Raw genomic sequence first — 12911 nt, forward strand, 5'->3', positions numbered from 1 at the left:
TAATTTCAACTGATTCCACCTCAATAATTATGGAAAAATTTGTTTATGGGTATTTTGCAAAATTATTTTGCAAAATACCCATAAACATGCTTCTCCACACACTAAACGAATGGGGGACAAAGGGCATGCATACCCAGGTTGGTCAAAAAAATATAAAAATATGATTGAATATGATTATGATGGTGAATATTTGGGGAATATTGTTTCCTTGACAATCTGGATCAGTATTTGAGTAGTTTCAACTGATTCTACTTCAATAATTATGCAAAATACCCATAAACATGGTTCTTCACACACTAAATGAATGGGGGACAAACTGTCCCATACGTAACGGTCCCATACGTAACGCGTCATGTCTGTCTTTAATTAGAACCTGTAATTAGACCTTTTTGCCTAATGACATGAAACTTACCTGTGATAATCTTGAGTGTTGTGACTTTCATCACAGTGAGTTACAAGTTGTAGAATGATATACTTTCAGAGAGTTTTGAGGTTGAAAAAAATGTTCAAAAAAACACAATTTTTCTGGTCCCATACGTAACGGCACATATTTTCTCTTCTAGAATATAATTGTCAAGGTCATTTTTCTCAATTTTTTACATGATTATACTTCTCCTAGATATCAATCACCATGATGAAGTTCAATATGATCAAAGGCCATTAACACTATTTTTCAGGTCATAAAAGTCTCTGAATGTCCCATACGTAACGTGCGCGTTATCTTGGACTTGCCCATACGCATAACTTACCAGTCATACCCACCCCACCCAAGCATAACACCGGAGCAAACCACCCCAACCACACAATTCATAGTGCATGGCCGACGACAATTTGTGCAGCTATGTTTCATTTTGCCAGCACAAATTGTCGCCATCGAGGTAAAAAATTTGGAAGTGCACAAGCAGCACAATTTGTCGCCAGGCGACAAATTATGCAGGGGCGACAATATTTGCGCCGTAACAGACATGTTTGTCACAAATGTGTTGTTCACTATCCTTGAACCAGGTTTAATTGGATGAAAGGCTACATTTTCTAAAGAGAGCAGGTATTTGGGGATTTGAGGATTTTTACTTGCCTTTTGACTCTGTTAAGTTTATGAATTGAGTAATTTCCAAGATATTGAGAAAACATTTAATTTCAGAATTGAATAGTTAAATTTTAGCATTTCAACGTGGAATTTGACCATTGACTTTTGATGCTTTGACCCTAAGATTCCCAAGAGAATCACTGTCAGGTAATACACGCATAAATAAGTACTAAGCTTTATGATGATACCTTGAGCAACTTTCAAGATATGGAGGAAAAACTGAAATTTAGCATTTTCACTTGACCTATTGGCAAGAAACCTTTCCTAGCAAATTTCTATTAGGTGATTGCGTTTACATTAAGTTTCAAGAAAAATCCTGAAGGCATTGCATGGATATGACGGAAATAGAGAAATTTTGAGGAGTTGACCTTGACCTTTGAACCCATGATCCCAAAGATAATTACTGCTAGTCAGTATATGTATGCATCTGCACCAAGTTCCATGAAGATACCTTGAACCATTTCCAAGATACAATGTATGGAGGAAAAAGTGAAATTTTAACATATTCACTTGACCTTTGACCTGTGACCTTTAACCTCATAGCCCGAAACTTTTTCTAAACAATCTTCATTGGGTAGTACCTGTAATGTATACACTAAGTTTCAAGAAAATACCTTCAGGCATTGCACAAATATGGGGAAAATAGTGATACATGTACTTTGAGCATTACACCTTGACCGTTTGACCTTTGACCTTGAGCACGTGCACCCAAAAGTTGATTGGCAAAACTTGCTCATTCATACAAAATGTACATGTACATGCCAAGTTTCAATAGGATACCTCAAAACGTTTTTTGAGTTACGCTGTCCACAAAATTGATTACGGACGGACAACCCGAAAACATAATGCCTCCGCAACACTTAGTGGCGGAGGCATAAAAATGCTTGGATCAATATTATGCAGCATGTCCGTACAGGAACATGACATAAGTTAAAAACGTCTTGCCCAAATCAAAGCAGGACATATATTCTCCAGTCCTGACAAACTTGAATTTTAAGGCCCTGTCACACCTTTCTGGGCAAGCTACTCGTGCTTGATGAGTGTATGGATTTTCCAGCACGCAGGGTAATTTTCTGCGGGCTGACAAGGATTTGGGCGAGTTTTGTGGGCGCCTTACATGTACCTGCTAGACCTGTGCTACTTACGTTCTACTCACGTTCTAGTTACGGGCAAGTTGTCTGGGAGTTCCTGTGAGGTGCTACCACTACGGCACTTCTACTGGTGTTCTGCGTGGACATCTGAGGGCAATCCCTGCGACTCATCCAGAACCCAGAACAAGTTTGAGCAATGCTCAAGGGCCCGTCACACCCTTCCTTGGAGGCCTTGTGACTTGCGGGGAACAATTTTTCTATCCGGAGGTCCCCGTAGATGGCCTGCACAGTGACAGTACCTAGCAAGTAGTTGCCCGTAGCTGCCCACACTAGTTTGACTTACCTGCAGCCAAGTTTAGAGCAACTCGCGGGATTGCCAGCAGAGGTCCATGCACAACACCAGTAGGAGGCCCGTAGCTGCCGCAAGTCACAAGCAGTTGCATGCTGAGGGTCAGTTACTGCTTTTCTGCTGGTTAGTCGAGTCGGCTGTGGCCAGGATTATGACATTCTCTGGGACCTCTGCCAAATAATTCCTTCAAAGGAATTCCTTCACTGAGTTGTCAGCCCCCACGAGCCTGACACACACAGGTCACACAGAATACCTGCAAGTAGAACTTAAGTAGCACGCATCCAGCAGGTAAGGCGTATGCAATACTCACCCAAATCCTTGTCCGCCCTCAGAAATTGTCCGGTATGCTGGAAAATCCCCAAATGCAAAAAGCACATGTAGCTTGCCTGGAAAGGTGTGACAGGGCCTAAACATGGCTGCGGGTAAATAGGATTTGCGTACGCACCTCCGGGTGAGATATGTGCTAGGTACTGTCATATGCGGGCCATCTGCGGGGATCTCCGGGTAGCAAAAACTGCTTTCCGCAAATCCCACACAAGGCTTGCCCGGAAAGGTGTGACAGGGCCTTTACACAGAGTTACATACCACAACTATAGGTAAGAATTACATTGGTAATATGTTTAGAACAAATCAATTTCACAGATGCTAATAAAAACTGAAATGAGTCTTACAAGTGTGACTGTTTGAAATATGCAGGTACCGGTAACAAATATTACCTCATGGGATCTGCTGTAAAGTTCTGGAATTCTGGTAGTCTTGGCGTGGAGATGTTTAAATCACTGCTCTGGTCCTGCATGTCCAGTGTCAGCCTCTGGTACATGAAATTTCTGACAATTGACTCTGTCTGCTCATTCACCTCCTCTGTGTCCACCACCTCCACTGTCTGTGTTACTGATGAAGACCCTGTCGCCATTGTGACAGTTTCTCCCTCTAATGTTCTTGTGCCGTATAGTGTAATTCCAACACTGAGGTGCATCCGACTTGCCACTCTGTGTTCAGGCCCTAATGCATGATAGATTTGTCCGCATTCATACACTTTAAACTATTGACACACAAATGATGGACGTACTGAGTGTTAGTTTGCTGTCCTTGAAGTTCAAGCAATGCCAGGGATGACAAGTATGACTTTGGATGGCAGGAACTAATCTGTAGAGTGTTGCAGTTCTTTTGTGATAACATTCATTGTTGCAACTAAGAGTCACGTGGTGAAAGTTTCTGTTTCATCGCACATATATCAACACTATTTGTAGCTCTCTGTCACAATGCAGCAAAATCTGTCTATTGGAAAATAGTGTTCTTCACCAACATTCCAGTTGCATCACCAATCTTTGTACTTCACATTTGGACGAATTGGCCCAAAGGTATTTGTTCCAGCACTGAGGGAATACCCCCAGTCATCCACCTGTCCTCACAAGTTCCTGTTGCAATAGAATCAGAAACAAGAAAATATTCCTGAGTCACGTACTTCAGGACTAAGATCAAAAGTGATCAAAAGGAAACCCCCAGCTCCCAAGATGACTTAAATGGCACATATCCATTACCCATGAATACAAATAAAAATTGAGTAAGTAGTCCACGTGTTGGTGCAATAATGTCAAAAATAAATCAGAAACAAAGTTCATGCTGTTATTACCAACAGTTTTAGCACAAACACTTTTAAGCCAAGCGTCCTTTCTCAAGTGTTCTTGATTCTGAGAGAACAATAACAAGTCATAATGATATTGCAACAACGCGCTTTAAAAACGCATAGATGCTGGGTGTCCTAGCACCCAGCGAGCATCCTGGCAGCGGCATCAGTCTCACATCACAATACAATGTACAAGGACAATTCAAAGCGTACATAACGAGAGACCTGAGGGTGTCACGCTCACCTGAGTATTCCAAGTTCACCTTACATGTATTCTTGCAGACTCTATGACCCCGTTTACAGTGAGTGCACATGAAAAGGCCGGGCTCGGATGCGGCCGAGCCCGGCCTTCATTTTAGTGTAAACTCGCAAAAGGCCAAATGCGAGGCCAAAAGCGGGGCCAAAATTGGCTGCGCATTTGGCCACGCTCTGGAGGTGGCCTCAGCCATGGCCGAGCCGCAGCCGAGCCCAGCCTTTTCTCAGTGTAAACGCAAACTGGACCAAATGCGGTACCAAATTTAGTCTGGCTTCCAGACCCTCTCTCCATACTATTTCGCTATTCAGGATATTAACGCCCTCAACGTTGAAAACTAGTACTGTATACGCTATAATTTTCGCGTACATAAATTTTCGCGAATTGCCGATGTCACACATTTTCGCGAGTGGTTAAATTCGCGATTGGGGGACCAGAGAAAATATGAAGTGGCAAAGAAAGTGTGAATTTTCAACTTACTAGCATATAAGAATGATACTAGTTATACACTGCATGAAAAAAACTTGCCAAACTCTGCGAACTAGTAAGTTAGAATTCAACATTTTTGAAGTGGTTAAGTCCATCGCGCTAGATTTGTGACGAGTGGTCCCCTTGCGATAATGGATTGGCTCTCAGTATCCGTACGTAGACGTGGACGTGCGTAAACAAGCTTAGCCAGTATTGTCTGTTCGGTAAGCCGTGACATGGTATTCTAGTACTGAAATGTTCGTATCATCAAGGCAAGGGATTCATTTTGGAAGGTAATATTTTCGCGTGTTGTTAATTTCGCGAATAGCTCCCGACTCGCGAAATTCGCGAAAATAAAACCCCCGCGAAATATATAGCGTATACAGTATACCCTTGTAGTTTAAGGTGGTTTTGTCCTGCAAAGGATTTTTCCTTCGGCAAAGGCGGCGACTTTGTCGCCGCCGTGGAGTCCAGTTGGCAAAGGGTCTGGAATGGGCAAGTCGAAGATAACGGGCGCGCGTTACATATGGGACATTCAGAGACTTTTATGACCTGAAAAATAGTGTTAATGGCTTTTGATCATATCAAACTTTAACATGGTGATTGATATCTAGAAGTATAATCATGCAAAAAATGGAGAAAAATGACCTTCACAATTATATTCTAGAAGAGAAAATATGTGCCGTTACGTATCATATGGGACGTGTATAATGTGCCTGACTAAAAGTTTATTTACAGCTTTATTAGAAATAAAAAAAATATACCCTAACTTAGGTCTCGTTTGTGTCGACTCCTACTGTAGGCCTACTACAGTAGGCCCTACTAACATTAGGGTAGTAGTGTTCTACCGTTTACTCTCTACGCAGGCCTAATAAAACGTACCAAAACTCTCAAACTCTTTCTACTCGATTGTCTAGGTCTATGTAACATCCAGACGTCTATTTTGGGGCATCATTTAACAGACTAGTAATATCAATGACAATTAGTTTCTAGCTAGATTTCTAGTCTAGACTCTAGATCTAACGCTAGACTCTATATCCAGGTAGGGGCTAAATCTAGAGCTAGACTGTCTATTGGGGATCTAGGCCTAGGCCAAGCCTATAGTAGATCGAAGAATTCAAAGCCTAACTTGCCTATCTAATGACTAACAGTAAGTCTATAAAGTCTATAGCCTAGAACCTGTCTAGTATTGTTTTAACTCTACTAGTAGGCCCTAGAATGAATAGTGGTATAGATCACAGATCTAACGTTAGATCTACGTTTCAGATCTATTTCTAGGGCTAAATGGTTATAATTTAGCTTTTTAACCTGTACATTCTACTAGATTCTTCATATTACAGACTTAAAGAATGTCTAATCCGAATCAAATCTAGAAAAATAGAAAACTGAGTAAAGACAGAATAACCGGCGATTCAGCCGAAGTTAAGTAATGGTAGGCCCCAGTAGTCTAGTTAGGCCCCTACTGCACAACTCTACTGGGAGTACCGGTACGGTATCGGTATTATTATTAAAAAGTAAACTTGTAAAAGTGTTAGTATTGGTCAATTTCTGACATCTATAGGATTGGATCGAAAATGCCATCGTGATGGACGGTATCCTAGATATTGATGTCAGACAAGATGCAAACTATAACGTTTGTTAGATCTAGAAATGCTCAAGGCTTAAAAAACACTAGATTGTAGCACAAATACTGTATACGCTATATATTTCGCGTGGGTTTTGTTTTCGCGAATTTCGCGAGTCGGGAGCTATTCGCGAAATTAACAACACGCGAAAATATTACCTTCCAAAATGAATCCCTTGCCTTGATGATACGAACATTTCAGTACTAGTATACCATGTCACGGCTTACCGAACAGACCATACTGGCTCAGCTTGTTTACGTTTACGCACGTCCACGTCTACTTACGAATACTGTAGAGAGCCAATCCATTATCGCAAGGGGACCACTCGTCAGAAATCTAGCGCGATGGACTTAACCACTTCAAAAATGTTGAATTCTAACTTACTAGTTCGCAGAGCTTGGTAAGTTTTTTCATGCAGTGTATAACTAGTATCATTCTTATTTGCTAGTAAGTTGAAAATTCACACTTTCTTTGCCACTTCATATTTTCTCTGGTCCCCCAATCGCGAATTTAACCACTCGCGAAAGTGTGTGACAGCGGCAATTCGCGAAAATTTATGTACGCGAAAATTATAGCGTATACAGTAGTAAGGCATACCGCATATTGACCTGTTTTGAAGCCTGCCAGTCTATGAAGGGAAAGAAAGTGGCAATTTCCCCCAAGAGTAACGAGGGTTATTGCTTTTGGATCCATTGCTTTAGCGTGACTTTCGTCGTGTACAATACTCCGTAGCCGTACGACGTGTCCAGTGCCATATAAGAGAGTCTGATCAACTCATAAATTGAATGCCATGTCGTTACCCAGCGTACAGTGCGCTTATGGTTTTAGCGTGTGCGCTTTGGGGTTAGCGCAGGCGTCCCAAAGGCGCAATGCATTGTGTTGCTTGATTTTTTTTTTTTTTTTAGAGAGAGAGAGAGAGAGAGAGAAAGGGTGTAGGTTGGGGGAGGGGCATTCATTCATTCCATCCATGTTGAACAAAGCCAACAATCAATCATTTTTACACATTCAAATAGACACAAGCACACAGGTATATTTATAAACAATAGGGAAGGTGTTTAAAGGACATAATTCCTGAATATGAATATGATATATTATTGCTGTATAAAGAATTCACAGTATGTGTCGTAAACTTTCATTAAACTGTAGGCCCCTATGCTATATTGTATATTTAGCAAGTTGTTATTGTATAACAAAATGATACAATGTTATATATTTACAATTCTAGCTGTACTGTGCACAGACGATAAACAAATTTCACAGTTTTACTGTTTCGCACATGAATAACCATCAATTAACATCCTATTTAGTACCATAAACTGACATGAAGGCCTATAAGTACTAGTATAAGTACATGTAGGCCCTAATTCAAGAGGAATACACCTATATGTATATAAAACATAACATGAAACGTCATCGGCAAGTGCATATAATGGTATGTAAAATGATCTCAAATAATATTGTTTAAAAATAATTTTAAAACTAGAAATGTCGCTATGGCGACTGGTATGCCTCCGCCATAATGCATGATTTTCCTAATAGGTCTAGATAGTACATGTGGACAATGTGTGATTACATTTTCACAAAACTGGCAAAATATTGAAATGACAAGTTTGTCACAAATGTGTTGAATGTTCACCTTCCTTGACCTTGGTTAATTGGATGAATAGGAGAGCATGTATTTGGGGATTTAAGGACTTTAACTTGACTTTGACCCATTCATACATTTATGCATTGAGTAATTTTCATGGTACCGGTATGGAGAAAAAGTGCAATTTCTGTACTGAATAGTAAATTGTTACCATGCTCATCTGGCCTTTGACCCTAAAATTCATAAGACACTAGTAATCACTTTCAGGTAGAACATGCATAAATATGCAGTAAGTTTCACAATAAATTGAGCCACTTCTGAGATATGGAGGAAAAGTTAGTTCAGGGCAATTCCGCAGTTAGGTGGACATGACATGGATAAAAGAAATGTGCCTCTTTATCTTACTCTTTAATTTAGGTATCAACTAATGCCATGGATGTTCACCAATCACTAAGGTCTTTCAAATTCAGTAGATTTTATTTTTCGTATCTATTGATTTTGCGAAATCTAAAACCATCATTTAAAATGTACATGTGGGACTAGGGATGCTGAAATTAACTTAAATGCAAATTACAGTGGGTTGCTTTGAAATTTTTTCCTCAAATTTTTGCTAAAAGGTAAAAGATGAATACATTTAAGTACTTCCGAAGTCATGTGACATTTTGTCAATTACAAAAGGGTGAAATGACCTGCGGAATTACTCCGGACAAATGTAACGTTACTAACCGTAACGTTACTAACCATGCATTTGGGGGTCTAGCTAATAAATTATCGGTCAAACTGCTAAAAATATTTGCGTGAACATTTGTCATGATGCAATAATTGAAATTAATGCAACACTTTGTTTGAAGTAACTTGAAATTTTGCACACTTTTTGTTACAAGACATTGATTTTTTTGTCATGTCCTTTTTTCGTAACGTTACTAACCAGCCCTTTTAGTTGCCATAGCAATTCTAATATTTATTGGATTGTACTCATTCTTTTCTATATCATAGACCTGGGAAGGATGAACATGTTATAACATGATTTTGACTTGAAATGAATAAATGGTGATTTAGTAGTAAATATAAATATCTAAATTTCTTTAAATGTAACGTTACTAACCGCGGAATTGCCCTTCAGCACTTTCACTTGATCTTTGACCTTCTGACCTTTGAGGCAAAAAAAGGAAAAAAAAACCTCTCCAGAGAATTTCTATAAATAGGTTATACATGCATACACCAAGTGTAAAAAAAAAAATAATAATCCTGCTGGCATTGCATGAACATGAGGGAAATAGTAAAATTTTGAAGAGTTGCACTTGACCTTTGACCCCTGACCTTTGACCCCATGAACCCTACATTCTCTAGATAATCACTGCCAGTCAGTACATGTATATACTATGTTCCACGAAGATACAGTTCTGTACCTTGAACAATTTTCCAATTTACAGAGAAAAAAAAAGAAGTTTTAATACTTTTACTCGACCTTTTGACCTTTGACCTCATGACTCAAACTTTCACCAGAGAATCTAAATTGGGTAATACATGTATACACTAAGTTTCAAGAAAATATCTTCTGGCATTGCATAGATATGGTGGAAATAGTGAAATTTTATGTATTTGACCTTGACCTTTTGACCTTTGACCTTGAGCACGTGCACCCAAAAGTTGATAGGCACAACTTCACCCCCTAATACACATACATGCCAAGTTTCATTAGGATACCTCAACAGGTTTTGATAGTTACCTTGTCCACAAAATTCATTACGGACGGACGGAAAGACAGACGGACGGACGGACGGAAGGACGGACGGACGGACGGACGGAAGGACGGACGGACGGACGGACGGAAGGACGGACGGACGGACGGACGGACGGACGGACGGACAACCCGAAAACATAATGCCTCCGGCACCACTTCGTGGCGGAGGCATAAAAAAGACCTGTAATTGAACAATTGAACAAGCACAAGTACTTGGATAACATAATAATCATGAGGGATATCCTCAGTGACATCCGTACCAAATATAAACTATGATCAGGACCATAGAATGGATATGAAATGAGTTTTAAAAAATGAAAATGTCCAAATGGCGACCGGTATACCTCCGCCATATTACATTGTTCTTAGCAGATGTAGAGTACGCCTTGACAATGTTACACGACAGTTTCACATATTATTGACAGAAAAATTTGTCACAAAATTTAATGCGTCGGGTGTTTACCTTCCTTGAACTAGGTGTAAATGGATGAGTTTTACTTAAAAGAGAAGTATTAAGGAATTTGAGCATTTTTTACTCGTAAGTTGACCAATCTATTTTCATGGCAATACTTTAAGCGGTTATTTTACAAATCTGCGGAAATTACTGTCATTTTAGTATTTTCACTTGACCTTTGACCATCGTGGCCAAAATCTTTCCCTATGTGTCATTGTGTAGTAATGGTGGCATGCAAATACCGCGTTTGGTTTTAAGTTTGTGCATTGGGTATAATCTCCAAGGTATGGATGAACTGGGTAATAATATTTCAACAATAGATAGTGAATTCTAACATTTTACCTGGCATCGATCCTTGACCTTTGCCAGCTCCCATGACCGTCAACCCCAACCCCCCCCCCCTCCCCCCCCCCCAAAAAAAAAAAACAATCACAAGAGAATCACGGTCGGGCAGTAAGTTTCGTCTGGAAATACATGTACTCACCTTCAGAAATTGTATACAGATATGGGGGAAATGGCAGTATTTTAAGATTTTAACCATTATGATTTTGACCGTTCACTTTGAGCATGTTTGTACGTACACAAATGTTATATGCTAAAAAAAAAAACTTCGTCCACTCCCACATGCACACAATCATGTCAAGTTTCATGGCCAACGGTTTCAACAAAATTAATTACGAATGAAGGACAGACAAATGCCTCAGGCGACACTTTGTATGTCATAGCGGTGACATACAATCTTAATGTGAATCAAAACTTGGATAGTCTGGAAGACACCGCGAGGTATCCAAAGAAAAAAAAATCATATATAGTTTTCCTGTCACACTCTAATTTCCCACTTCTTTCCTTCGTTTTGGATCTGTCGGAAAGCGGTGCATCATTAGCGCAACGCCATGCTGCGCAGGAAAGGCATGACGAATTTTCAGTTTATCGCAGTAAGATATCAAAATATCTTTCGCATACTTCATTAAAATAGACAATGGCAAGGACACTGCACCGTGACTGATATTGGGGATGTCCCAAAGGCAAGCAATATCAACACGTAGCTGCGCATGTTCAACAATGGGCACTGCGTATGAGCTCTGCTGACGCCCGCGTGATTGACTGTGGTAACGACATGGCGCCTGTAGATCACGGGACCAGCTTTTGACCAATCACAGGCTTCAAAACACATATAGCCGAAAACCGAGTTGGCCAGACTCTCTTAATAGGGAGCTTTAGATTTTAAACGCGTGGACGTTCAAAGGAAAAAAACATGATCTGAGCTTGCGCAGTAGCGCGCGTAAAGTCAATCTATTTTTAGCTTGCGTCGCCCGAGTTGTTTACTACGCGTACTGGGCTATTTTCATGTCTGCACAGTTTGCGACGCAGAGAGCTTCTTCATGCACTGGTCATATGGGGGCGCGATTTTATTTTTTATACGTTGCGTCCCAGCGTAATCTAAAGCTACTTTTTCACACGACGCAGGAAGAGGAGAACGTCCAGCGCAAGCGTCGGCTCAAACGTTCGCGCGTCAAAATCTAAAGCTCCCTAATATACGGCACTGGACGTGTCTAGCTAGCTAGCTAGGCACTGCTAGCTTGAACGCACAGCGCGTTCGTCACTACCAAGGCCGCGCACGCGCGTGCTAAGATATGCCATGTCCGTGCGGGATGCAGGAACACTTGTCCTTGGTCCAAGCGTTGTCGTAAGTCGACTTACGCAGTTCTGCCTGATTAACATCAGAAAATTCATTTCGTATCTCGACTTACGCAGTTCTGCCAGATTAATCGCCCTCTCTCCTCAGGAAAAATTACTTTCTAAAAATAACTTTTTGTACCGAATCACAACTTATTTTTTGGCCCACTTGAAAGAGCATGAGAAAAAACACACAAAACCTCAAAATCGACCAAAATCGACTTAGGGAGGGAGTTCTGCCAGATTACGGCCGAGATGACGAACCATGTATCATCTTAACATCATGACTTATCCAACAACTGTCTCCTGTTTGCATACTAATACTAACAAAAGATGACATTCAAAAGGAAAGAACGAACGAAAATGAGGAACGGAAGCGATCTGTGCTGTGTCGTGTTGGTCAATTGAACGCATATTTTTTGTACGTGTGGGACTACATAAAGACGATTACTAGACTAGATGCTAGAACGTTGGTTCCATTAGGCTGCACTGCATTGCACATGACTTGGTGTTTAGGCCTACTAACTATCAAACGTAAATCGCTGACAATCATACATTCAAAACGTATGAAGTGTCGTATTTCCCAATTTTCTTCGAATAGGCATCCATAAGATGACAGAACTTACATGTAATATTTTGCGTCATAGGTTGAAAAACCGTTATCACCAGTAGGACGTCGTGTGTACTTCAGTGTGTAACGTGTGTCAGTAGCTAGCTGTACAATGCAGTGTGCGTTGCATGGTCTCAAGACCTGCGTAATCTCCATATACCCAACAACAACGTACAAATTTACGTACTATATCGGCACTCGGCGCAGGCGCAATTAACATGGCGTTGTGTGACGTCACGTTCAACTCGTACTCGGACTGAGTAGAGGTCATATGAATATAATAATAATAGTGAGACTCTTGTAGAGCGCACATTTCTACCTAAAAAAGATACTCAAGG

The 12911-nt window shown here is 40.5% G+C and overlaps 1 protein-coding gene across 1 annotated transcript in view; it reads right to left on the bottom strand.

Annotated features, from left to right (window-relative positions):
- LOC139733354 (bcl-2 homologous antagonist/killer-like) overlaps positions 1 to 12667 on the bottom strand; it is a 39153-nt gene extending 26486 nt beyond the window's left edge. The window contains exons 1-2 of the mRNA XM_071644190.1: positions 12590 to 12667; positions 3244 to 3945 (exon numbers count right to left, since the gene is read on the bottom strand). Of these exons, the coding sequence (XP_071500291.1) occupies positions 3244 to 3503 (260 nt within the window). The 5' untranslated portion in view covers positions 3504 to 3945; positions 12590 to 12667. The remainder of the gene's footprint in view (positions 1 to 3243; positions 3946 to 12589) is intronic.
- Positions 12668 to 12911: the final 244 nt, after the last annotated feature.

This window comes from Diadema antillarum, unplaced genomic scaffold, assembly GCF_040938485.1.
Source record: "Diadema antillarum isolate AM-2024a unplaced genomic scaffold, OU_Dant_1.0 seq00000472_RagTag, whole genome shotgun sequence".
Taxonomy (NCBI): domain Eukaryota; kingdom Metazoa; phylum Echinodermata; class Echinoidea; order Diadematoida; family Diadematidae; genus Diadema; species Diadema antillarum.